Source organism: Ctenopharyngodon idella, chromosome 24 (assembly GCF_019924925.1).
Source record: "Ctenopharyngodon idella isolate HZGC_01 chromosome 24, HZGC01, whole genome shotgun sequence".
Classification (NCBI taxonomy): Eukaryota; Metazoa; Chordata; class Actinopteri; order Cypriniformes; family Xenocyprididae; genus Ctenopharyngodon; species Ctenopharyngodon idella.
The window spans coordinates 26,393,766-26,421,661 of NC_067243.1; the positions used below are offsets into that span (position 1 = coordinate 26,393,766).

At 37.1% G+C, this 27,896-nt stretch overlaps 1 protein-coding gene across 1 annotated transcript; it reads right to left on the reverse strand.

Annotated features, from left to right (window-relative positions):
• Positions 1-220: 220 nt before the first annotated feature.
• On the reverse strand, positions 221-27,517 carry LOC127506773 (ankyrin repeat domain-containing protein 27-like). Its single transcript, XM_051883601.1, has 15 exons — positions 27,400-27,517; positions 16,891-17,013; positions 12,056-12,166; positions 11,813-11,969; positions 11,147-11,301; positions 10,771-10,830; positions 10,641-10,694; positions 10,482-10,547; positions 8,991-9,067; positions 8,643-8,770; positions 6,407-6,488; positions 6,146-6,278; positions 1,883-1,964; positions 1,376-1,500; positions 221-381 (listed from the first exon to the last, which is right to left on the reverse strand). Exons 2-13 carry the CDS (start codon positions 16,990-16,992, stop codon positions 1,884-1,886), a joined length of 1,206 nt encoding a protein of 401 aa, XP_051739561.1. The 5' UTR covers positions 16,993-17,013; positions 27,400-27,517; the 3' UTR covers positions 221-381; positions 1,376-1,500; position 1,883.
• Between the last annotated feature and the right edge of the window lie 379 nt (positions 27,518-27,896).

A 27,896-nucleotide genomic window follows, 5' to 3' on the forward strand; every position in this document is an offset into this window, starting at 1 on the left:
AGATTTTAATTGAATAAATCTACTGTAGATTTAGTCGACTAAAACTAGACTAAAACTAAAACAATTTCCGATGACTAAATATGGACTAAAACTAAATGGCATTTTAGTCAAAAGTCTATGACTAAAACTAAATCAAAATTTGCTGTCAAAATAAACACTGCTTCCTAGTTTGTTTATGAAAGGAAATGTAGGTGGGGGGAGTGAATGAACAACGCTCTCTTCCACTCTCATTACCCACAACTGAGGTGCCCTTGAGCAACCCCCAATCACCCGTCGGACGTCACAGCAAAAACGGCTGCCCACTGCTCTTGGTGTGTGTTCATGGTGTGTGCACTTGGATGGGTGAGTATGGGACACCATACTTGGCTGTACGTCACTTCACTTTAAAAAAAAAAAAAAAGTATGCCAAAAGAGCCATTCTGTACTGTAATGTCAATGTGTCATACAAAGAAAAGGGATTAATTCAAACTATAGTCACACATAGCCAGATCTGAAGATTATGTGTATTTTCAGTCAACTTTAGGTCAGATGCATTTACATTGTGACTGTGCCTCAGATGCAATCAACTCTTTCTGTGTCTGTAAAGGTGTTAAACCAAATGGCCCATATTGACAGAAACTGATGGGTGTGAATGACAAAGAAACAGCATTGCTCAGAATAGATTGCAGGTACTGCCTGTGACCCTGCTTGCACAGGGAGCGTGCCTTGTAACCATGGAGACATTTGTGAGAGACGCTGCCTTAATATCATTGCGCCTGCTGCAGCCATGGTACGGCAGCAAAGTTCCTTGATTATTACGCCGGAATGACAGTATAGTTCCTAGCCATATCAGCCTAGAAATCGCAGCTTTTCATTTTCCGTCGGTCTTAGTACACGATGCAACTACAGAAGAGTCAAGTTTTAAATAGAAAAAATATCAAAACTCTTTGGTCATTTTTGAGCGAGATGCTAACGGTCTAATCAGATTCAATGAACTATGCTAAGCTATGCTAAAAGTGGTACCGCCAGACCCGGAGATCGGCTGAATGGATTCGAAAACGGTAAAACTCAACTGTTTAACTCTAGGGGGGGTTGGAAAATGAGCCTATTTTCAAAAAAAGTGGAGTGTTCCTTTAATTGAAATGAACCTTCTTTTACCTGTTAAGACCTGCACAAGTAAGAGCTGTGTTTGTGATCTTTGAGTTGGGAGAAGCACACGGAAGGGGTGTTTACAAAATATGCTCTATTTTTTGTAATTATGCTAGATGCCACTAGTGTCGCAGAAACTACATACTACACAGATCAGGTAATGTTTAAAAGGCATTCATGCAAAATTTCAGATCACTTCAAAATGCATTTATTCTGTGGATGATAAATATGTTTGCTCAGTACTGACCCTGAGATGTGGAGGTCACAGGCATCACAGGAACAGAGTGGGTGACATAACTTCCTCCCATCCTCCTCACTCTCGCTTTCACTCAGCAAACGCTGAACTTCTGCCTCATTTCCGCTCACAATGTGCTGTCCATACACATACACAAACACACACACACACACACACACACACACTTAGTATCAATGCATCACTGCTAATGTTCTCATAAATCATATATTTATTCCATCAAGAACCAATTTGAGACACTTGTCTTGTTTTGCATCTAAACTAGTGTAAGGTTTTACTTCCTGTTCTCGATCCAGCCAAAAATAAGGCTGCCAGTCTTATGCCACTATCTGACACCATCTGCTTTAGGTGTGCAGGTCAATTATGAGAAACAGTTTTTGGCTTTTCGTGAAAGCTATTACTATGAGAACTAAATGTAATATTACTTAACATGAAGGGGGGAGTAAAGTTGATACTGTTAGAAAAACAGCCAAAGACACGGCATAAAATAGTGGTGCTCACCTCAAACAGTTGATCTATAGGCGTAGCATTCTGGGGACAGCAGGTCCACCTTCTGTCTGAAGGACAGTCTATCTCCTGACCCCTGTGGACCACAGCACACATTCACCAACAATCAGACTCTAGGATCAAGTACCCTTGTTTAAGGTTACATGGGGTGACTACTGGTGAAATATTGGTCCTGGTGCCTAAAATGTTTTAGGTTCAAGCCCTGCAGTGGTTGATCACAGGACTTCCAAATATTCAAAACAATTGCTCATATAAAATGTTAAATTAATTAAAGTTAATCTTGTTATTTAAATGAATAATAACTTAAAAAGTTCTTTGCACAACACTATTTTTGGAGCTTGACCCTTGCATGTAGAGCTGGGCGATATGACCAAAATTTCTACCACAATATGAGTAATTTTATTTCACGATAACAACATATCGCTTTAAAGTTATTTTTGCTTGAATTTATGTCTCTCCGTGCTGCGGTTGATCGGTTCACCCCACATTAAAGAGTGCCAAACTGATATTTGTTTGAATTTTGTTATAAAATTGACAGAAGCTAAGACTTTGTGGCATGCACTCTACAAATGCTGGGATTTAAAAATCAATATCTTTTCATCGAAATAAGAATCAATTAAATTGGATAAATCAATATTTTCAGGTCGGTATATTTATGAGAAATAAGAAATTCTACAGAAAAGGTTTGTGTGCGTGCACCCAGAAAATACCTCTCAGACAGCATGAGAGTACCGTACTAAACCGAACAGTTTAAAATCGCTTGTTTCACAAGACCAAAGTGTATGTAAATTAGGGGTTGTACCGACTAATGGACTAGTCAACTTTAATGCTCTGCCATGATGCTTTAAGTATGATGTCGACTAGTCGCTGGTCATGGCCTATAGAGGGTGCAACAGGATAAGAAATCTGTGAAGTCCACATTTACACTCCATCAATGACAGTTAACCCCCTGGAGTCGGCGGTATTGCCGGCGATACCACCTCGGTTTTTTTTCTTACCAGTGTGAAAGAGACTAAACATCCTCAATTTTGGACATATCAATTAAGAGTTATACACCATTCTAATCTGTGAAATGTCCTCTTTTATTTGTGTACACTAAGAGTAAAAACAAAATGTTGAGCTTTTTGCAAAATAAAGAAAACTAACATGATGCGCGAGCCGCAGTCTCTCTTTGAATGAAGTCCAATCTGATGCTCCCTCAGAAAATTAATTGTAACGTAGTGAATACTAATGACACAAAAATGAGACATATGTCTAAAAAAAATGTTGAAATGTCAGGTTTTAAATCATGTAAGTCAAATCTAAAACAAATATTCTCTGTTTATGTAATCTGTATGAAAAGAGAGACATGTCAGATGTCGGCGGCTCAGCTCATTATCCGCTAATGCGGCCACACCCACGGACCGCTTGTGCTATTCAGACGCAAATTCTGAGGCGATCAATGCAGCATAGTGAACGCATCAACAGCTTGGAAAAACGCATCAAGTTTAGTCAGTTTCATACTTTTCATCGTTTTGAGATGCGGTGAGGAATAATTCTAAAAGGACTTACCTCAGAGGAAGAGCTGGTTTCACTTTCATTTCGAGGATCAACTATCGAGCCGATGATTGTGAAAGGTAAGTTGTTTTTTTATTCTTAAGTTCTTTATTCTAATCGCGATATAGTGTCTGTGAATATTAAATAGCAAAAAAACTGTTTAAATATGAATCCTGCAAGTTTTGTTTGTCTCAGTGTGAATTATTGGGGCAGATCGACGTGCAGTTCCGTTTACTGCACACAACTTACATTAGTAAACTGCCTATTCCCAAACTATATTGCTATACTGAGATGAGTAAAATCGACTGAAATACGTAATAAATACTGAAATAAAATGTGTTAGCAATGTATTATGTTATACATAAACATTTAGGCTCTATATATATATATATATAAAATAAAATACCATAGAGGTAATATGAATGTTTAGGCGCTTTGCATCACAGAAATACATTATTTTTTTTAAAGTATATTAAAATAGAAAAACATTATTTTAAATTGTAATAATATTTCACAGTATTGTGTTTTTTTTTTCTGTATTTTTGATCAAATAAATGCAGGCTTGATGATTATGAGACTTCTTTCAAAAACATTATAAATAGTAATGTGTCCAATCTTTTGACTGGTACTGTCATTTTAAATTTATGCCTATACAATCATGTTTTCTTTTAAGAGTGGACATTATATTAACGTGATATGATCCTGTTGCTCACTGAGGGTTTTTTTTTTTTCTTTTATCTCACAGATCTGAGAATCATAGTGACCAGATATTAGCCCACACTGGACATTCTGAATGAATATAATGGTGAGAATACTGACTGAAAGCAGGAAAGGTTTTTTTTTTATCTCCAGTGCAGAAACACCAGACACATTCGAATGCCAAGTAAGTGATGTTCACATATATCTTTGAACAGGATTTATTTTCAGGTAAAACTCTATATCAAAATGTGTCCTCATTTATTCAAAATGTGTCTCATTTATATTGTTAACTATATTCTGAATAAAATACCAAAAAAAAGCTACTTTGTACTTTGATTTTTTTAGTGTCCTCTCACATAGCCCACCTGACTGAAAGGGCTCATTATGCAGGTCATTATGCAGGTCATTATGCATGTTTTTATCTTCTCAGGTCTGAATCACAGCATTATTCATGAAGATTCACGCCTCCCGCATACGGTCTTTCTTGACAAAAAGTGTCAAAATTTAAAATCAATATTAAAAACAAAATTTAAATCAATATATTGTTTTATATGAACGAGTAGGCAGGATAATATTTACATCATTTTGAAGCAAAATTCTAGTCTACAACCTCCAATACCTAGAAGTCTTGCAAACACATATTTTGTATTTGTTTGGTGGACGTATTTCAGTGACTTAAGTTTTCTGTTTTTTCAATAACCACACATAAACGTTATTCTCTCAAAAATACAAACATGTACATACATGTTGCTCACATATTATGGTAGCCTTGTTTGTGCTGAATACAGTGTAATGACACTTTTTCCATTAATATGTTTATAAGCAACTCAAAAAAGCACAAATGTCAGGGCATGTTAAAACTTCTCCAAGGCCCCAAAAATCCTCAGACCCCAGAGGGTTAATGACAAATAAATGCATACTATGAGAGAGCTCCACAAGATGTTTGATTATATCATCTGGATTCTTAATATTCATCGGGTGAATGCACGTTTTAAACAGCTTATTGACAGGTAGCCTAAGTTAGTCACCATTCTAAACTGCGCGGCTACATAACGCACGCACACAGACAGTAACAGCAGTTTCTTAGTAACTAAAACACACAGCTTCACTATTACTAGTGAGAGGCTGCCAGGTAGAATTAATTCACACGCAATTGCTCTCTCACTAATGCATTCATATACATGTAATCTTACTGTGCTACTTTATCTGTATCTGATTTAGAACGAGCATAAATCTGTGAGAAATATAATGACATAAAGACAAAAGAACTGATAAAATAAACTTATGTAGGAGCAATAGGCTTGTGGGCAGCGCTGTGTCATGTGCCATAGTTGCGCACAAGGCAACCCGCGTTCCAGTCTCGAGGTCATTCACAAAGAACGATTTTTACTTTCAAAATCGCAAAACACAGGCAGTGGAATAGGGGAAAAAATGCAAGGTCTCAAGATGCGTTTTTTAAAAGTTGAACTGATTTGAATTTGAGCGACGCATATTTAGAACGCTGTATCATGCGTGAGACGTCGCAAAAGATGCAAGACGCGAATGCAATGGTCATATACATGTCCATCTAGCGCGTATTTACATAGAAAAACAATGGGAAAGGAGCACATTGGAATGGAAAAATGCAGTCTGTGTGAACGGCCCCTTATTTGTTCATTAATCACATAAATGTCAACTTTAAAAAATCTGAAGTCGTTCAACCCCTAATGTAAATAATAAACCTTTGTGAGGGCTCAGCACTAAATCATTACATGAATGTAACTGTAATAAAGACGATAATCCCAAATCTCTATAGGTTCACAAATTTCTACTGGTTTATCGCCCACCCCACTTACATTATATGGAATAGAGCAGTGTAAGCTTTCTGAATTTTTGGGTGGGTTGTTCCTTAAACCCCTTGTTACTGAATTATGAGGAGAACTTTGATCTCAGCAGCCCATCAGATGTTAGGTCATCGTCACTATTATAAACTGAACCAAAACTTGATTTTCACAAGCATTATGTAAGCACTGAGGCTCTTACCAGAGTGATCTGTGTGAGGTTCCCCTGGCTGATGTACTCCACAGCAGCCTCAAACGAGGTAAGACAGTAACTCAGATCATCCTTACTGGAGTTACGGAAGCGGAAGTTTTTTATATAACTCAGATTTGCCATCCTGAAGAACAAGTCAGAATATCAACATTCTGCACATATAATAAATGCAATCAATAGGTTGCTAAAAACATTCAATTAACAATACAGTCACTTTCCCTGAGACTATGATGCAGAGAATATAACACTCACCAGTTCGGAATTTCTGTTTTGATTAGCAGATAGAGAATGACTAACAGAAGATCATCAGCACACATGGCCTCAATGCTCACCGCTAAAAGAGACACAGACAATCAGGTCATCACAAACCTTCTGATGCATACCAAAGTCCCTTTAAGACAAGTCATTTCACTCGGCGGCCATCTTTGAAACGCCTCTCGGGCATGCAAGTGCAACTCCTATCTCTTTGAATGGGGAAACATCAAATTCTCCAAAGCTGTTTGCCAAGCTTTCGATTAAATTTCATATTTGAAATCACCAATGAAACCTGACAACAACTGTCTCAATTTTTTTTTTCCAAACGCTCGAATCATGACAAAAAAACCTGTATTTTTTAAGCTATATCAAGCTAATGCGCATGTGCAGACCTAAATGCGCGTCTCTTGTGCCTCGTATCGGAGGCGCGCGTCTGACTGTTTCTATAGAAACCGGTGCTTCTAACGGCCGCTGCAGTGACGCGATGACTTTACCAGTCTGCGATTGGCTCTTATTTTGAAAGCGGGACTTATTCCGCCATATTGGGCGTTACACTTTCTCCCATTCAAAACAATACGAGTGACAAGTCTTGTGTTATTCTATAGTCTTTGTGCATAGTTTTTACGCGTCGGCACCGCTTTCTCCTTTCCAAAGCTTGTGCTCCGGTGGCGTCTGTCATTACTAAGCAACCATGAGCTGCGCTCTCCATGACGACGCGGTAGTTTGTTTCAGCAAAGGATCTATGGATTTCCAGCACCGAAAATCACTTGCAGTAGCTCTGCTACAGCAGATTTATTTAAAAATGGTTATCCGTGCACAGCTCTGATCAAATATTCCTACATCTTGCTGAGCTTTGTCCTGCAGATGGCGCCGCGTGGCGCGCTTTCGTGCAGCGCTCCCTGGACCATTCCGTCGATGACGTATTAGAAAACATAACCCATATAAAACATATAAAACATCTTTCAACAATTTTCGTTGCATTACCGCAAAAGATGCATTTAGACGCTCTGCGTGTGTGTACCGCTTTGATGCCCATTGTACCCAGTTTCAAACATTTTCTACAAACGGCGCAGTTTGCCTCGTAGACATTTCCCGGCACCGGCCTCAACCACCACGGGAATTCATCTTTCTCGAGCCATTTATCATTAAATTTGCACTTACCCATTACGGCTACCTGCTACCTCAATTCTCTCTGATGACGCAACGCAATAACTACCGCAAGAAATAAAATCCTCTGTCCAATGATCAGTCATTTGGTCTGTCAGACTATAGACATTTTTGCGGTAATGCGACAAAAAATATTTAAGACCTATCGAATCTGAATTTAAGACTTTTTAAGGCCTTTTATTAGGAAAAATATATTTAAGACTTTTTAAGGACCCGCGGCTACCCTGCTATAATAATCAATGTATATTTAATTCATACACTGAATACTATGTAGTGCTTCATTTTTATATTTTGATTACTTTATTCAACTTCTGTATTATTTCTTGCTTGAATGCTACTGTTAAATAGACCTGTACCTGAAAAACTTAAAGCATTGTTTATTTCATTTGTGTCTGTTTTATTGTATTTGTCCTGTTTTTTGTTACTTGCATCTATGTTCTTGCTATTAACAACTAAGATAAAATTACAAAAAGAACTATATCACGATATATATTGTTATCAGTATCTCAATAATATAAAAATAACACGGCATAATACTTGACCAAAAAGTTCTAAATAAAATCTTTCCTGAACAAAAGCAGCATTGAACACATGTATAAAAAATGGAAAGAATCGCCTGTGCCTGTTTTTCTGTCTGCCTTCAGTGCCCTGTTATGGCAAAATTGGGAAAATTACTAAACAAGCTGTTTGACAAACAGACATTAGGAGAGCATTCCTCTAGTTTACACATACTGGAAGTGTTGCTGCTCTGCCAGGGCTCTGCTGCATGAAAACTAAGTTGAAACAGAGGACTAACTGTTGTAAGAATAAGCGCAAGCTGGATAATCCGGTTACAAGAGCCATGCAGAAGGAGCTCTGTTTGCAGGAGGAAATTTAGACAAACCTTCACACACACACAAACACCACGATGGGCAAAGTTCATCATCGTACTGAATAATTACAAGATTAATTTACCATGGTATTTCCATGGTACTCCTAAATAGTTGCAAAATTGAAAGTACCATGGTAATACCATTAAGTAAATACAGAATGTTTTGATAGAAAATAACGGATGTGGTCACAACACCTGTATCTCGGCGTCTGGTTGACTGCATGATGGTTAAAATAACTTTCCTTATGCAGAGCAGTTTCTGCAAGGGAGATGTGCAGATGTTCAGCTGACTCAATTCCCTCTTAGCCCGAGGAATATTTATACTACAAGAGAGAGAAGTGACATTTTTCATTTTTAACAGTAATTTATTTTTCACAATTTAGCATGTCTCTATGATATTCTAGTCTCTAAAAAAATGCCTCAGGTCCTTAAATTGAATCTACAAGATATTTTAGCTGTCTGAACACTCAAAATATTAAACTACAGTAATTTGGCTAAGCAAACACTAAATAAAAAGACATACATACAGAGATAATAATTCACCTGAATTCTGACTTCACACCAAGTTCTTTCTGTTGTAGATCCTGTAAGGATCGTGTTGTTTTGTTGAAAGCTGCATCCTGTCAAGACAAATATAAACATATAAAACAGTGAACAGTGGGCGACATGCATGTAAGCTAGTAAATACATAAATAAAGGAGAATTATGGCAAAGTCATTTCAAAGTGCCCCACTTCCTGCTGGCAACAAGTGACGCTTTGACTGTAACTGAATATTGCAATGTAGACGTCTTCAGGCCAGGACGATTATCGAACCTGAAGTTTGGAGCAGATCAGACATTGTATGCCTGAGTTACTACAACTTCCTGTTTCATGCCGTTATTCGCATACATTAGCACTTAGCCAAGTGTTGCATGATTTAACATGTTTCTAGTATGTCTGGTACTTTGTGGCATACGGAAATGTGTTTCAGGGAGTGAATTACAGTGTAAAGCATGCCATTTCCTGTTGCCCGCAGGTGGCGCTATGACTAACTGAATATTGGCATGTAGATGTCTTCAGGTCAGGACTGTAATAAAACATGTGAAGTTTGGGGCAGATCGGACACTGTGCCTACAACAACGTCCTGTTTCATGGCGAAACATCAGACTTTGTCAGGCCGCCACGGAGACGCCCTTCAGCAAAAACTCAAGATCTTCGCAATTTAACGTCGCAAAGTCCTTTAGATTCGACTAACCAAATATGATGTTGATCTGATTAAAGCTCTAGGAGGAGTTAGTTAAAGTACAACATCTGGAAATGGCAAAAACTGCAAAAATTTTGCAGAGAAAACTCAAAATATCTCACTTCCTGTTGGGTTTACAGATTTTGCACCCAGGGCTTTCTTGTAGGTATTGGGCTGTTACATCTGTCTACCGAACTTCATACTTGTACGTGAAATGTAGTGCTTAATTAAAATTTTGTAGGTGGCGCTATCGAGCCATTTCGGCACACCTAATTCTGAAACCCATATCAGACGTAAATTTTCACCACTTCTGACGCATGTGCAAAGTTTCATGAGTTTTCGAGCACGTTTAGGCCCTCAAAAATCATTTTGGAGAAGAAGAATAATTGACTGAGCAATTACAATAGGGTCCTCACACCACCGGTGCTCGGGCCCTAATAACAGAAAATAAAATGCAGCTACAGCAATGACCAACTTTTAAAACTGTTAAAGTTTCTAACTTAAAAAACAAACAAAAAAAACTTTATTTTTTCTTTTTTTTAAAGCCATGCCATTATTTTCTGATAGTTTTCTCCTGATAGTAATAATTTGTGTGTTAGTCTTAAGTGTCCTATCTGGCATCTTGTATAAACAACTTGATTCCAGTGATTATTAAAAGGTAATATATGTTTTGTCCCAACATCCAGATTTAATTCATGTAATTTGTTATTTAAGAACTGATCCCATTCTGACTGCAACAATAAACAAACAAAATAACAAACAAACACATTAAGGTGAAGGTGAGGTAATTAATGGTATGGTTAATCAGTACCCGACTTGCTTCAAGAGTCCCCACATAACTAAAGAGTAGATCATGGATGCCATGATGGATGTACATCTGAAAATGGAGGAAAGAAATGACAAATTAATTCTTAACTCAAGGTTAAGTTTAAAAGGCAGAGAACAACAGAATGATCGGTTTTTAACTGACCTCCACTGCTTGTTTGAGTAGAGTCATCTGTATCTCCTGTCTCGCCAAAAGCCTCTGAAATGAAGACATTTTACCCAATCAGCATCACAAGAAAGTCTGTATTAGAAAGATCCGTTCTTAAACAGCTTACCAGACGAGAGTCCCTCAACAGCCACTGAAGACATTTTGTGTAAAGGGTATTTACAGAGTCCTAAAGGATTGGGAGAAAAAATAAAAAAAATAAATAAACAATATCTAAAAGGGATTGTGGTTAAATATGATATTGTTACTTTAGACCAGGGGCTGGTTACACCAGCTGTGCGTAAGTCACAACTTAACCTAGTTTTGACATACAGTAAATAAGCACTAAGTAATGACTTACGCAGTACTACATATTTTTGCATACCATTAAATTTAGTTGAAGAGTAACTCTACGTATAAACAAAATATTTACGGAAAATATTGGAATAAAATAGCAGACTGACTGAACTGCATCAATAAGTTCTTGTTTTACCCGACAGACTCACTATGTGATGTCGTAGGCCCTTCCTCTCTTGTTCTTTGAAGGACTGACAGAAGGTTGCCACAAACTTGTCCAGTTTTTCAGCATGGCGGCCCAAGAATTCCCTTACTTCCTCAATATTCTTCAGACAGTACAGAGCAGAAACAGAACTCAACTCCTCTGCGAAAAAAAAAGAAAATCACCAAATTTATACATTTTGAACAGTTGATCAAATGAAATGAATCAGTCCAGCAAACAATCCATTTACATGAATACAACACTGACATCTGTAACGGTTTAGCTTCGTCCTAACCAGGTATGTTCAGACAAGGTGTCAAGCAATAAATCACTAAATCTCTAAATGTTAATCTACAATCTTTGTCCGAATCAGTTATGTTGAAGTGTGGTCACATTGGTGAAATTCAATTTAGTGATCTCAATAGAAATTCACACCATATGGAATTTTGCCAAAATATTCCACAGATTTAACATCGAATTTAAGTTTGTGAAACTTTTAATGCAAATTCTCTGCATTATCAATATAAATCTGCATGATTTGGAAGTGACCTCGGGGTAAGTGCATCATGTATTTTTACACTATTGACATCAGACCAGCTTTTTCTGCTAAAGTTCACTGGAGTTTTGCTAATATTACTGCACCTTTAGCTTGAACCTATTACAAACAAATTACCAGGGCTGTGGTCAGAATTGAAGGGTCTTGTGATGCATAGTATGCTGTAGGCCTGCTCTTTGTCATTGTAGAAAGTCTCCTCAAACAGGATGGGGACAGAGGTGGGATTGGGAAACCCTTCCCCCAGACGGACCTGGTTATTGTCTATAGACACTTCCTAGAAGACACGTGACACAAAACAGCTGCAGTCAATCAGTTACAGTCAGCATCCTTCTGCGAGAATACATGTGGGATTTTGCATACCTTTCCATCTAGCGTCTTGTAACCCTGTTCAGCAGGCTGAAGCACGTATTCGTCAAACTGAGCTGCTGTAAAAGAGCCCGTTGGTAAACTTCCACAACACGGTACCAGGATCTAAATTAAAGAGGGTTGTATATATTGAATTGATCAAGTACAAACAAACTCACAATAAGCTTTACTATGGCTTCAGGGGGCGTGGAAAACAGCACACAAGTCATATGGACTACTTTTATGGTGTGTTTTGTCCTCTTTGAGCTTGATATATTGTCACTATATGCTTCTTTTGAGTTTATAAAAGAAAGAAAGTCATATGGATTAAGAAAAACATGAGGGTGAGAAAATAATGTCAAAATAATAAAGCAATTAACCATGTGGATTATAGTGTTTTTACTACTCTGTTTTGAAAAGGATCTTTATACAGTACATGTCATTGTAAAGACTGTATGCCTATCCTTCAGCCTCGTTTTCATTCACAAAAAAATACACCCTGACTAAGGTCTATAATCAAATCAACAATTCTCCCGCTGAGTAATATAGTTCATTAGTCTAACTGAAAGCGGTTTATGGCTGTCAGGCAACACAGAAACTTCAATTGGACAGTATTATACAGCAGCTAGTTCTGATCCTGGGTTTTGATTGGTCGAGCAGTGTTCCAAGAGTGCTATTCAGTCCAACAGCACTGGCAGGGCTACAGACTGTGACCAAATGGTCACATTTTGCGACCTTTTTTCCCGCCTATATATTTGTGAGAGGTTGCACTTGTGCCGCCACCACTTTGCCCAAATGATAAGAGCTGCCATATGAGAAACATTAAGCGGCAATCGAAACTAAAGTAAATATTATCAAATTTTAATGTTATTTTTAATGTGATGATTTGTAAAATTGAAAGTTTAAAGATGTAGGAAAACTAACACTTTGTGGCAAATGAACACTTTTATTTAAGAAAAACAAAAATACATGAAATTACCACTATAACCAGTAGATGGCGGCAGAGGAGCGCTTATTGACTTATTAGCCATTTTCACTCCCTAATATATGGAATAAGTAGGAAGTCACAAAGTCTCATGAAAAACAAAAACTTTGTCAAATTGCGACTGAATTACACAGAAAGCAAGTAAAAAGCACTCTTTTTATAATCACTGAAGCTGTCGGTCAGTTCAGTATGATGCTATAAAACAGGGCTATTCAAGTAGTTTCATTCGAGGGACAGATTGCCAAATCAAAAAGTTGAGGTGGGCCGGGGACTTATTGGTAATAATTATTAGGGCCTGAGCACCGATGGTGTGAGGACCCTATTGGAATTGCTCCATTTATTATTATTCCACTGCATTTTTGAGGGCCTAAACATGCTCGAAAACTCATGAAACTTTGCACACGCCTCAGAAGTGGTGAAAATTTACGTCTATTATGGGTCTCAGAATTAGGCATGGCAAAATGGCTCGATAGCGCCACCTACAAAGTTTCAACGAAATGCCCCTCACACCACGTTTCACGTACAAGTATGAAATTCGGTACACAGATGTAGCAGCCCAATCCCTACAAAAAAAAGTCTACTGGTGCAAAATCTGAAAACCAACAGGAAGTGAGATATTTTGAATTTTGTCTGCAAAATTTGTGCACTTTTTGCCATTTCCAGATGTTGTACTTTAACAAACTCCTCCTAGAGCTTTTATCAGATCAACATCATATTCAGTCAGTCTAATCTAAAGGCCTTTGCGACGTTAAATTGCGAAGATCTAGAGTTTTCGCTGAAGGGCGTCTCCGAGGTGGCCTGACAAAATTCGATGTTTCGCCATGAAACAGGAGGTTGTTGTAACTCAGGTATACAATGTTGGATCTGCCCCAAACTTCACGTTTTATTAGAGTCCTGGCCTGAAGATACCTACATGGCAATATTCAGTTACAGTCATAGCGCCACCTGCAGGCAACAGGAAATGACATGTTTTAGATAAACACCATATGTTGTCAGTCTAATCTTAAGGCCTTAGTGATGTTAAATTGCGAAGATCTTGAGTTTTCGCTGAAGGGCATGTCTGTGGCGGCCTGACAAAGTCTGATGTTTCGCCATGAAAGAGGAAGCTGTTGTAACTCAGTCAAACAATGTCCGATCTGCCCCAAACTTCACATGTGTGATAAGAGTCCTGGCCTAAAGACATCTATATGCCAATATTCAGTTAGTGATAGCGCCACCTGCTGGGAACAGGAAACGGCATGCTTTACACGGTAATTCACTCCCAGAAACACATTTCAATATGCCACAAAGTACCAAACATACTAGAAACACGTTAACATTTACACTTAAATTTATTCACTTGGCAGACACTTTTATCCAAAGCGACTTACAAGTGAGCAATACAACAAGCGAATCATCATGAAGAGGCAAATAGACACAAGAAGTGCTCACAATACAAGTTTCAGACATTGCTCAGAGTATCATAAGCTACAATAGAGAGGGATTAAAGGAAGTGAAAGGATAGGTAATGAAAGGATAGGGCTTTTTTTTTTTTTTAAGATGAGGTTAAATCTTGCAACACCTGGCTAAGTGCTAAAGTATGTGATTAATGCCACAAAACAGGAAGTTGTTGTAACTCAGGCATACAATGTCCGATCTGCTCCAAACTTCACATTTTTGATAATAGCCCTGGCCTGATGACATCTACATTGCAATATTCAGATAAGGTCAAAGCACCACCTGTTGGCAGCAGGAAGTGTGGCACTTTTAAATGATTTTGCCATAATTCTCCTGTATTTACTCGCCTAAACGCATGTTGCCTACTTTTCACTGTTTTTCTCAGGCCAGCGGGTGGCGGTGAGTCCAGGTGCGAGGGCCCTTTCATCGCTGCTTGCAGCTTTAAATTTTATTTATAGTTATTATAGGCTTAAATGAAAATATTTTGACAGTGAGACTTGGTAACCACAGGTAAAACCATACATGACATGGTATATGGTATTTTGGGATTTAAAAGTCTTCTATCTTCATTCATGGCACAGTGTTTCTCCTGTTTTCCTCATCAGTCTTGTTGGGAATGTTGAGGCTGTTTTATCCGATTTAAAACTAGTTTACTCATCGAGTGATTTGTGGTTCGTAACCGAGAGGTGTGTGTCGAATTGAAACGCTTCTCACTGGATGTCGCAACGCTGTTTAATAATGGAATCCCCAGGACCGGGAATAAATGCAGCTCCTCTTTGTTCTGTATTTGTTGTTACTGACCGAGAAACCACTTCAGATGATTCAGAGACAGAGCGGTCCGAACAAATCCAAATCGTTTCAGATCATTATGCAAGTGCGTTTGGTCAATTCACGGAAAAGAAAGAATCGAGCCAAAAGAATGATTAAATCACAAATGATTGGTATCGCTGGTTCAGTTGACAGAAATACGGGACACACATAATAACCGCTGAAATATTTGCACAGAAAACGTTTCTCAGGTCAGTAGGAGGAGCGTGCATGGTACGAACAGTGTGTATCGCCACATATCTAACCAAATTTAGCCGCCAGGAAAAGAGGAGGAGGAAGGTTGGGGTGCCCTCGGGCCGGATGAAGATGATAAGCGGGTCGGATTTGGCCAAAAGGCCGCCAGTTGAATAGCCCTGCTATAGAAGAACAATAGTACATTTAATAAGAGTAGAATATTTACATTTTCCCTATAAAAATTAGGTTTTTGCATGCTACTTTTGTTAATAAAAGTTCATTTTATCTGCTTCTCAATTCAAGCTCAAGTGCTTTACTGTCAAATTCCCAAAAAACAAACGTAATATTATTAGTAAGTGTACTTAATGCAAAACAATAGCTTTTTTTTATTATTAAATTAACTTTATGATTAAAATCCCCCCATTTGTAGAACTTAGTGGCACCAGTGCTACTGCTCTCAAATGTTAGTCTGGAGGCCTGACTGGGACGTTTCACTGTCACTCGGTTTGTCACTTTACACTATGGTTGATCATGTTTTGGATTTGTTTGGAAATACTATCACAGAGTGTTACAGGAATGAGTCCTAAAACCCAGAAATGAGTTCACTTTTTTGCATACCCAGTTCCATTAAGCCAAAGTTATTTTTTTAATTTTTTTTTTTTATGGGTTTTGGTTAAATTATATAAATAATACAAGCTTAAGTAAACATAAGCTCAATATAGTCACGTTTTATTCTACCCATAAAATATTAGGTTCCAAAATTCATAAAAGTTGTGCATATACTTTTCCATTGGCGGAGCAAAAATAGAGAAAGTAGGCTAACTTTAACTTGTGTTAAAATTCTAAATATCAACTTCTTGATTATTGAACAGTGGTATAAAAGCAATATCACACTAGTAATTATGTTGTTGGTCTAAATATCAGCACAGCTGCGATCTGGTCACACACATAAGGCTACAGCCCAAATGAAATCACAGATGAGCTGATACCCAGAACAATAGAACAATGTGATAATATAGAATGTGCATAACATGTTCACATTTATCAGCATTTTATCAGCATTTGAAACACAGCTCACTCAATCATTTTAGGAGTATTCATTTAAGCATTGTTGAATGACCTCAATACAGCATAGAGCACTGTCATTATCATCTGATTAGCAGAACTTCTAACATCTCCCAACATAAAAGAATCAGTTCATACACACAGAACCTCTTTCTGGCCGCATGTGAACTGACCACAGTCACATGAACGAATACATGACTAATTCTGTTCCACAAATAAATCCGTTCATCGTTTCAGTCATCAACACGCAAACAACATTCACTTTTGCTCTGTTTCAAGGCTGTTTAAATGAGTAAGAACTTAAACAGCATTACTGATAAAACACATACAATCCTGAGAAATGTGGAAGTGGGTGACTCACAATGCCATGAAGTTCTGCCACCCTGCTGCACAGGTCCGGTCGGTGTTTTTCCAGGGCCAGGTAAAAAGGGTTCTTTAGGATATTCTCATCATACACAGCCATATGTGTCCCAAACTCCACTTCCTAGGAGAGAGGCAGGAGGAGGCAAAAAGAAACAGATAAAGAGAAAGAATGACACGAAAAGTGGGAACATACAGAGAAAAGGAATTTTAGAAATGTCAAAGGACGTGGGGGTTGAACTAAACAGGATTAGTATTAATAACTACTTTTGCTCAGCTTACATTTTCTCTCCTGATTGTATTTTGAACTTTACAAAGCTGTATTTATTTCATTATAATTTATAGTGGCATTTTGCCAATACAAGCATGACTATCACTCATACTTAAGATTAGTGATTTGAACAAACCCCCATTCCTAAGCATTGAAAGCCTGTTCACACCAAGAATTATACCTATAAAGATCAACAATAACTATATTAGCGTCCACATTAACACATGATAACGTCCTGTTCATTATAACGAGCTGCAGTTTTTGTCGACTCCAGCTTTAAATGATTGAGTGCTTTAAGGCAGGATGGATTCTTATTGGCTGTCAATGTTTTTTTTTATCGTTCATCAGCTGGAAAAATTATTATTAAAGTGATTCCAGCGATATCGTTCCTCTGTGCCGTTATCGTTATAGTTGTGGTGTGGAGTCTGCTATGCTTTTACATTTAAAATGATTTTAAAAACAATATCTTTACCGTTATAGTTATTGTACTTCTTCGGTGTGAAAATTCGGTGCAATAAATGTTTAATTTGAATGAGTGGTAGTTAATGTGTCTGTTCAGACCAGCACAAACATTTGCATGCCGTCAATGCAAGACATTTTATTTTATTTAACGGAGAAATGTCCTTATCTCATTTCCATCTCACTGAGAAGAAAACTGGCCAACCAATATGATTCTCGCATTTAGTCACATGCCCAGAGCTGCTGCCGTTACATAAAACGGTGACTTGGTGGTGCTCACAAACAGACTATAGTGAATAGCAGAGGAAGAATCCAGAACCATTTCTCTTGTCACTGTACTCTTGTATTTGGTGTTATTTAATTAACACCATAGTGAATACAAATATCTGAACAGGTGTTTGAAAACATGTAAATACTGTTTGATTTACATCCTTCTGTCACAATTGGCTTAGAAACAGAAAACTGTGCAGTGCTGCATATATTAACCAGGGTAACCGCTGTATTTCTGCTTTAATATTCACCACCTATTGTCAAAAAAGTAAATGTGCATGTTAATTTAGCCCTTCTGCTGTTTTTATTTTAATTTTTTTTTTTTTATGCATTGGTCTGAACAGAAAAAAAAAAAAAAAAAAAAAAAAAAAAAAAAAAAAAATCACAAACATTTGTGTTGATGTGAACAGGCCTTTAAACCTTGATGTGTAACCCATCCCACAAAGTGACATGAATGATACTCCCGATAGAAAAGTTCTCAACAAGCTGCACTAAGTGATTACATTTCTGAAGAGGGCCTGAGCTATATCAGAGACTTGAGGTCATTACTTTTGACATGGGCTACTATGTCTACATGGGCTACTCACCTTGCAACCACCTTAGTAACTGCATAGCAATGCCTCGAAAACTCTCTGAATGCCTTAACAACTGTATATCAATGCCCACACCATTGTGTTGGTGAGTTTTTTTTCAGATACAAGCACCACTTTACACAAACGCCACTCGCATTCACTCACCACTCACACAGACAGACAAAAAAGCCTTTCTTCTTCTTTCACTCTTTGTCCAATCAGTTGAAAAATTCAGCTGAACTCATTAAGGAATCCTGAAAATGAAATTAACTTCAAGACACTCCAACGTACAGTAAACATGACCGTATCCAAGTAAACAGAGGCAGACTATGAGGAGGCAAAGCAATTAACAAGAAACTTTCCTCTGACTGACTGATGAAGAAGAAATTCATGTAACTGAGGAAAATATATCTTGATTTCATCTAGACATTTCCACCCACAGTTGTATTTTTGAGCCAGTCTTGGTTCAGTATCTCACTGCAGGAAATCCCCACCATGTTCAGAGTGGGAAATAAATACACAGTCTATTCTGCTCGCTTCCTTAAAATGTGTGTGTGAATTCTGACCTGTAAGATTGTAGACCTCATTGGTTGAATCTCACAAAACATCTTAAGGACATGTCAAAGACATATCGTAACCCAAAATTAACAGAACAATTTAAGAAACTGCACTCAAGAAAATGAATGTTTTTAAGGCCATTGCGATTTTTTGCATTGTGACATTATTTTCATGACAACTACACACAATTTGCTTACCAATTCTTTTGCATTAATGTAATTATTTTAATTGTTGTTGACTCATTGTAGTATTTTTGTATTGCATTTACACTCAAACGCCATTGATTTACAGCAATTTGTACAGTATGATAAAAAACAAAAAAACAAAAAAAAAAACAACCAGTGCATCGTGTTCCACCTTATTATTCAACCACGAAAGATGATATTCACGTTACAATTAGTTGGAAAAAACTTCAAGGCCATGAAGTTTTTGTTTTACTAGGAACACCTTCAGTCTAGAACTCTCAGCTTCAAGTTTCAACCAGAAAACATGTAAAAACAGCTAAAGTTTGAACGATTCTGCTAAAGTTTTACTCACATAATTATGATGGTTAAAGAGAGTTTGCGACACCATTAATAATTTCATCTTCAAACCCTTCAAATGACGGATAAGGAAGAGAAAAGCCATGCAGATGAAGAGGCTCAGGGTGTCCAGGCGAAGATTAAAGAATCACATGGCTGCTCTGAGAGGTCAAGTCCAAAAGCCTGATAATATTCAAGAGTCAGGCCACCACCCCTCATTCTGGGCATCATAGGAAGATTGTCTGGATGACTGTCTGCTGAAACCCTCAAGAATGTGAAATCTGCCATGTGATCTGCTCCTTCAGGCCATAACAAACTGGGCTGAAGGGGAACCACACTCCTGTGATCCTTACAGGGATTTCATGGAGCGTGTTTTCCGGTTGACATTAAATTGAGCCATGCCTCCCAAATATCCAATCACTGGAAATGGGGCATGCCTTTCCATATAAAATTATTTCACCAAAGAACTTTTAGCTTGCCCAACACCAGGCCTCAAATGATTCAAGCAGAATGATTTATTTACTTTAAACAGATGAAACAAAAATGGGAATGTTATTTGTTTGCAACAAACACAGATATTGTCCAAAAATATTGAACATGTCTTAAATGTATTATTATTATCATTATTATTTAGAGATTCTCCAAACTATCAGCCACAGATTGGTATCGGTCAATAATCACATTCTATGAATCGATCGGGAGTCACAAAATTTGGCCATTCTCACGAACCAATTGCAATTTATTGGCGTAAAACTGGTGCCCATGTAAACAGTATACATATGAGGCTTTTGCGCCACGTTCTGCTTTGTAACTTTGTGAAACATTAGTAAACACATCTTTATTTAGAGCAGGTTGTCCCGATTCAAACGAGCCTACACACAAAATAACTTGATGCGTAGATCTTGAGAAAATCCTCATGGAGTAACATGACATGCTGCTTAGCTAAAGCTATAGGACTTCCATGGATCCAATCGCGTTGCAATCATGACACAGTGTTTTCCAACGTCATTTGAAAGTTCAACTAATGGTCTTGATTTACCGTGTGCCATAGAATAACTAATAATGACGCAAAGATGAAGAAGTGCAAATAATTCAAAAACCTCAAGTGTTTGTCATGTTCTGACAATAAAGGGTAGTTTAAAGCCACAATTAACGCTCTAATTTCTAGAACTTTCACTTAGGAGCAAAAATCTGCCTTTAAACTTAAAAAAAAAAAATAGATTTGACATTTATTGTGATAATTATCGATATCGACTGATATGAAAATTTTTATTGTGATAATTTTTTTTTTTTGGCCATATTGCCCAGCCCACTCTCTAATAGTCATCATGTCAAGCATAAATAATAAAATAAATCAATAAATTGCATAGCTTTTTCAGTGGTTTTCTCAGCAGTGTTGTAACATAAGAACATGATCAAAATCTATGCCACTTAGATGTGAAATCATTAAAAATGGGTGTAAGAGGTTAACAGTGACAGTCAACAGAGAGCTTATCACTTAGAGCTTGAATGATTGCAGGGCTCAACATTAAAGTGCCCCTATTATGCCTTTTTAAAGGTTCCTAATATTGTTTTGGGAGTCTCATACAACAGGTTTACATGCATGCAAGGTCAAAAAAACACTTTCGTTTACTCTTAATATACATTTAATTTCACCTCAATGAATTTCACCTCGTAAACTAATTGTTTGAAGCAGTTCAAAGAATCAGTCTCTCTAAACCCCTCCTTTCCGTGAGCTTACACTGCTCTGATTGGTCAGATGGCCCAATCCTTTGTGATTGGTCTACTGCGAGCACCGCATGCCCATTGCTATAACTGAATGACAGCTATCAATTCGCAAGACATTGTATACAATGTATGGACAGAAAAGATAGCATCGATTTTACCGTATCAATTCGAGCCCGACGATGAAACGTCTGAAGTAGTCGATCAACAAGAAACTGATTTGCAATCCCAACTGGAGTAGGACGTTTCTCTATGGTAAGTGTCACCTTTGTTTGCGTTATTATTTATAAGACGTGATAGCAGCGTCACTGTTATACTTTATGTAGGTGCACCTGTGGGAACTGGATCAGAATGCCAAGCGAAGCTGAAAACCTCTAACATAAGATACACATTTAGGCCAGATGTGTACACAGACTTTTTCGTCATAACTATTAACAAAGTAAAAAATGGTGACATTGTTAGACATTACAATGAGTGTTTACTGTTTACAGAGAGAATACTTCAACTAGTTAGGATGTTAAGATGCTAGTCCGCGCTATTACAATACAGATAGAGCTCCACACTACTGTAATAATAAAAACGCTGAGGAAAAAACAGTTTGTTTTACAGTTATGTAAGCGAACCGAGCCCACAGCTATGTTGTAAACTCCCACGTTAGCTGAGCACAAACGTGAATAGCTGATAATGCATTACACTTCATAAACAAAAGTTGTGCTCCATCCTTGATCATTACTCCAAGTGACAGACAAGCTGCATTAATCGACACATTTTTAGACAATATTGGACCCACATCTGAATAGCAGAACTACAGAAACATGAGTTTCTGTAGTTCTGCTATTAGCAGGTTAGCAGGAGACATACAGACTAAGGGTGTACATTATACAACATAACATACAAAACTACAAATTTTAAACGATCGCTAGAAAATATAAACATCAATTATTAATCATACTTAGGCTACAGGTTGAGATTCAGAGGAGCAAGCTGGTCCAAATAAACTGGGCATTGATCCATATTTTAAGACCAAGAGTTTTATAAATCCTGCGTTAAACTCCCCGAGGTTTGAGAAGTAGTCATCAGTAAAATGAAGGGAACACAACAAAAGATTGTACTATTTTCCATGGCATCTGCACGTGCAATAAGTGCAATATGCTAATGTTTCATTGTGACGTCACAACGAAACAGCTTGGGATTCGTTTTACAAATGACTCGTTTAATCAGAGTCGAGTCTTAGGCCGGTTTCACACCGCACGCGTCAGCAGAGAGTAAGCAGCATGTTTTTTTTTCGGCGCCCATGTTAACAGATGAGAGCATTCACACTGCACGCAGAGGCTGCGCGGCAGCACGTAGCAGGAGCAGAGCAGAAGCAGCAGTGCCGCGATCGTTTCGGCACTTGGTCTATTTTTGCTGCACTGCTAACGCTCAATTAAACTGAAAGAACATCTTTGATGGACAAAATAAATATGATTTCACACAAAAAGTGCTCAAAATGCACAGAATAAGCATATCTAGTGTGTTTTAACAAGAATTGGAGTATGTCAGGAAAAAAAATAATATTAAAAAATATTTATAGAAGATTTACTCATTTAAACTTGTTTTTAATTATTCAGTTTGGGTTAAAGTATGGTGTATTATAAAAAAAAAAAAAAGAAAAGTAAACTGGCCAGAAAATACGATACATAAACATTTTAGTTATAATACAGACAGCTGTATAGGCTCTTGCATACCCAAATCAAACCCGAGTTTGCCGGCTTTTTTCGCCGAGTTTGCTGTGTTGTAAACGTGCACTCGGCAGATGATGTAAAGCACAAAGCTTACCTCATTCGTGTCCAGCAATGGATAACACAAGGCGTTTATTTATTTATTTTTATTTATTTTACGTTTATATGCGAATGTTGTACACCTCCCCATGGTAACGAACTTTTAAGACTATCAATTTTATAAATGACCAACTTGTAAATACTAATTTATAGTTGTCTTTGTAAAGAAATGCTCACTTTATATGCAGCTTGTAGCCGCTGCTGTGACGCTACACAAACGCTTCCAGTGTGAATACTCGCGCGTCTCTGCAGCTGCAGTTCATGCTCACGCGCCGCTGATGCTTGCGGTGTGAAACCGGCCGTACTTTGAGAGACAATAACTTTATACAGGGCTCCAGACAAAAAAATTCATTAAGGGGGGAAAAACAGGCGCCAAATAATTTTTTTAAGAGCCACACAACAATGAACATAAAATTTTAAATCACTTACTTTTAGTCATCCTGTTGTGTTTATATATCTCCCCTTTACAGTTTCAGCTTTTTCATCTTGTGACTTTTCTGGGAAATGAATGTCACTATTTTCACTTAATAATATAGTTTTTGTTAATATTTTGAATCCGATTAGATTTTTGTATTTTCTGCTTTCATTTTTTAAGTTTTAATTTTTGTTTTTAGTTTTATTTTTTGTTGTTTTTAAACATGTCTGTTTAGTTTGTATAGAATTTTATTTTAGTATTAACATTTATTTCAAACAATAAAAAATGTTTTTAATGGTTTTAGTTGACAATAATAACTCCGATGCTAGTAAAATCTTGAATAATGTGTGTCAAACAATGTTCTTAGCCCTTACTTCCTGAAGCTACAATAGTTTACTTTGAATCAAATGAAAATAAATATAAATATATGGAAAAAATATATAAATATATTAAATTTAATTTGTGTAACCAAATAACAAACGGGCAATTGATATACATACTGCTTGACTTTGATTACTTTGAAATACAGTGGGACTCTTATTTTGAAATGTCTGTGCTTTACTTTTGCTACTCATTCATTAAAAAAAATTACATAGCTACAACCGTTTACAACACAATATAATATAAATAATATAAGGTAAACTTTGTGATAATTGATCAGCATTAGTTCATAAGCAATCGTTGACAAATGTGCGCTAATCACTGAATGCGGGCTGCTCTGAAGAACGCGCAACAGCGCCATCTTTTGACTTTAAAACATGCAGTGCTCACATTTATAATAATCACATTAGGGAGTATCGCGATTCGTTTTTCCATCCACAAAATATAAGACGCCTTAAAATGATCGTTTATACTCTTGTTATACTGTTTAAGGCACTGAAGACTTTTAATGACCTTAAATTTATCTGATGAGCATGAGCGGAGTGGAATAATGAAAGTGATCAGCATGATTGATATTCGAAACGGTAAACACGTGATGCATTGTGTGTGTATCTGCAGTCTGTAGAGCCAGTTTCCCCTTTTGAATGACGAATATAGACAAATTTATATGAAGAAATAGGCAGTTGTCTCCTTTACGCAGGAGCAGAACGGTGTGTTCAAATGCAGCTGTTTTGCACCGACGCAGGCGATGTGAGGCAAGAGCACAGTCGGCTTTCATCACCTCTAGTTCTTTGGCGTCTGTTTGGTGTGTGAAATTTTTCCCTACCTGTTCATATTTCGCAGCTATAACTCAGTGAAACATTCACATGCAGCATCTCGTTTAATTACGTCAACACAGCAAATGATGTGATAGGCTACTGGTCACGGAACACGCAAATAACATGCAAATTTTACAGTCATAACGTGTAAATTTGTATGGTTGCCAATGGCGACCTCAGCAAAAATATCACTTGCAAATTAATATTTTTAGTCGCAAATGCGACCGTTTTAGGCGCAGTCTGGAGCCCTGTTATATACGGTGCACTATCAGATTTAAAACTTTGCAGGATGTTTTCATTCACTTAGAGCTATGTTACACACTACATGAAAGGTCATTTTCAAAAATCCATAATAGGGGCACTTTAAGCCTTGTCATGTGCTCAATCAGTCATTCACTTGTCTGAATAAAAATGTTAATATTAGTTAACTTAATACTAACTACTTCTTTATTGAACTATAAAAATCAATGTAACATTAGCAATCATGATAATATTCAGCAAAACAGTTCCCTTAGTTGAGTTATGTTAGGTAACTATATCATTTGTTATAAAAAAAAAAAAAAAAAACGAAACAGTATTTTTACCTCAGTGTGTTTCTTCTGTGAGTTTCTTTATGTGTGCTGTCACGCTCATTTGTTTTGATTTCTCCTAAAGTCTCTCACAAAGAGACAGGCAGCGAATGTAATGAAACCTGAATCATTCTTGCATTTCGATGCTTCCCTAGTTATTTTTTTGTGACTGAGGTTTTAATCAGGCTACTTGTCCGGTTGGGCAAGTAAAATTCTTTTTCGCTTGCCCGTTCAAAAAGTGGATAAGCATTAATGTCGAGCCCTGGATCGGGATTGGTAGTTGGTATCAACTGCAAAAATATTGATCGGAGCATCCCTACTAGTATTAACATTTTCTATACTTACAAACAATGTATGTTGTAAAACTGGGTAATTACCTATCAAATAAAAGCTATACCATCTTCTTCTGTCAGTGTGTGGTGTATGCTGCCTGTGCAATTTTAAAGCATGATACAGAATTTTGACTTTCAGCTCTTATAGGCAACTGCACTTTATTCAAGGCTGTTTTATTTGCTAGACTTTAAATGTTATCAAGTAAGTAAATGTTTCTAATTTTTAATTGGAAAAATCATCCTTCATAGCAGGTATCCCTCTAGCATTAGACACATTTTACTGCATGCTCTGGTTCCTGTTAACCGCATCAATGATTCTAAACGCAAGTGAAAGTGTTGTACTGCAGCTTGAGCTCGATTACAGTGCAGGTAGTGCTGATTCACTCTCACTCTTTTGTGAAATTACAGTCTAACAGAAATTATTGCTTTGATCTGTTCATCTGTGTATTAATTTACTAATTCAACCCACATCGCTGTAATGAATGTATTTTGGGGGAACTTCCTGCATTATAAGCACCAAACTCGCAAGAAAGCTTAAAATTATGTGCAATACTCGCAGTCCCATGCTAAAATTCAGGACCTGAATGTGGCCTGATACCATCTGAATTTAATGGCATTAAATAGGCAGCTATTATTATGAGTGGACCTCAGTGACTTGTGGAGTGCTCCAGGGATCTATCCTTGGACCTCTTCTGATCAATCTCCCACTAGGTCAAATAATGGCATTAATGTTAAAAGCAGATGAAACTCAAATCTACCTAGCTCAATTATCAAGCGACTACAGTCCCATGGACTCCATTTCAGACACAAACTGTGCAGTAACGATGCAAACTGACCACACTGCATAATTTAATTTTAAAATGGTTGCATGTTGCCCAACATTGTAAACAAAATCAATACTATTTTGTTAACAGTTATTTAAATGTGTGGGGGGATTCACAAAATCAATTTAAATGGACAATCTACAGTGAATTCTTAAAAATCTTGTCAATAAAGACTACAAATGTTGAAAAAGTGCATGGCAATGTCCATTTGCCAACAACTCAACCTAACTCCCTGCTGAATGTTTTTACAGATTTCTTTCTTTTTTTATTTCTAAAAAAAATAATTTTGCTCAGCAGTAATTCAGTAAATAATAAAAAGAAAACAACAGACAATTATGAAGTTTCAAAACATGATCACGTGCCTCACTACAAATCAATATGAGCATTACAACAGTTATGCTCATGTTCTACAATCATGAACACTGTATTTACTGTAAACACTTACATTCGTTAAAACAGATGAAGGCACTAGAATAAAAGGCTGATAACATTTGATAAAAGTAAGCACACAACTGACAATAACATGAGACTCAAAACAACAACGTTTTAATACTCCTATACATGGCATGCATAGGTTCAGTCTGGAATCCGTATCTGACTGATTCAGATCACACATAATTTGACATTCAACACTATGCTTAATAAAACAAGAAAACAAACATGATCTGTATTTCATGACTAATGGTAGAAATAGCAACCGAAGCTAACTAGCCATATGCGAACCCCAAAAAACACAAACTGCAGGGGTCAGTCGGTTGGTCAGGGGTAGTATTTGATTTGTTGCAATTATTTGTGTATAAATGCATGTTTCGTTAATGCAGTATACAAATAATGACAATATGAGTGCTAATATTAGTGCTCATTTTCTGTCAGTCTCTCAGACTTGCTATTGCTAACAGCTTTAAAACAATAGAGCAACAACACAGAAGACATAACTATGAAGCCGTTTTAAAAGAGGAAGGAGGTTAATCTTACCTCATATGATTATGTACAAGATGGTAAAGTGATGAACAGAACATTTACTGGAGTTTGGCAACGAACGCAGGAACATTTCAGACAGCTATCGTCAGTAACAAACTGATGATTACACTGACATGATACACACCAATCAGAGCAGTACTCGATGAAGCATTAGCCAATCACAAATAGTCTTTCAGTTTGCGATCGTGACACAAGGAAGCGTCTTGTTGGTTGGGCAAAATCTTCTTTAAATTATTTACATTTGTGAACAGGTGCGCAAACATAATATTACTGAATTTTGCAGTCAAAAATAACAATAAAATAAAATAATTGGATTTTTATTTTTTTTTATGAATTACCTGGCATGAATCTAGACAACAGCGTGCTCTAGTGGAAAACTATAGTGATGGGAGAAACGAAGCTTTTCAAAGATTCGAATCAATTGACCAATGATTCACTATTTCGAAGCGTTCGGAACACCACGCTGGTGACCCCTGCTGGTCAGAACAGTT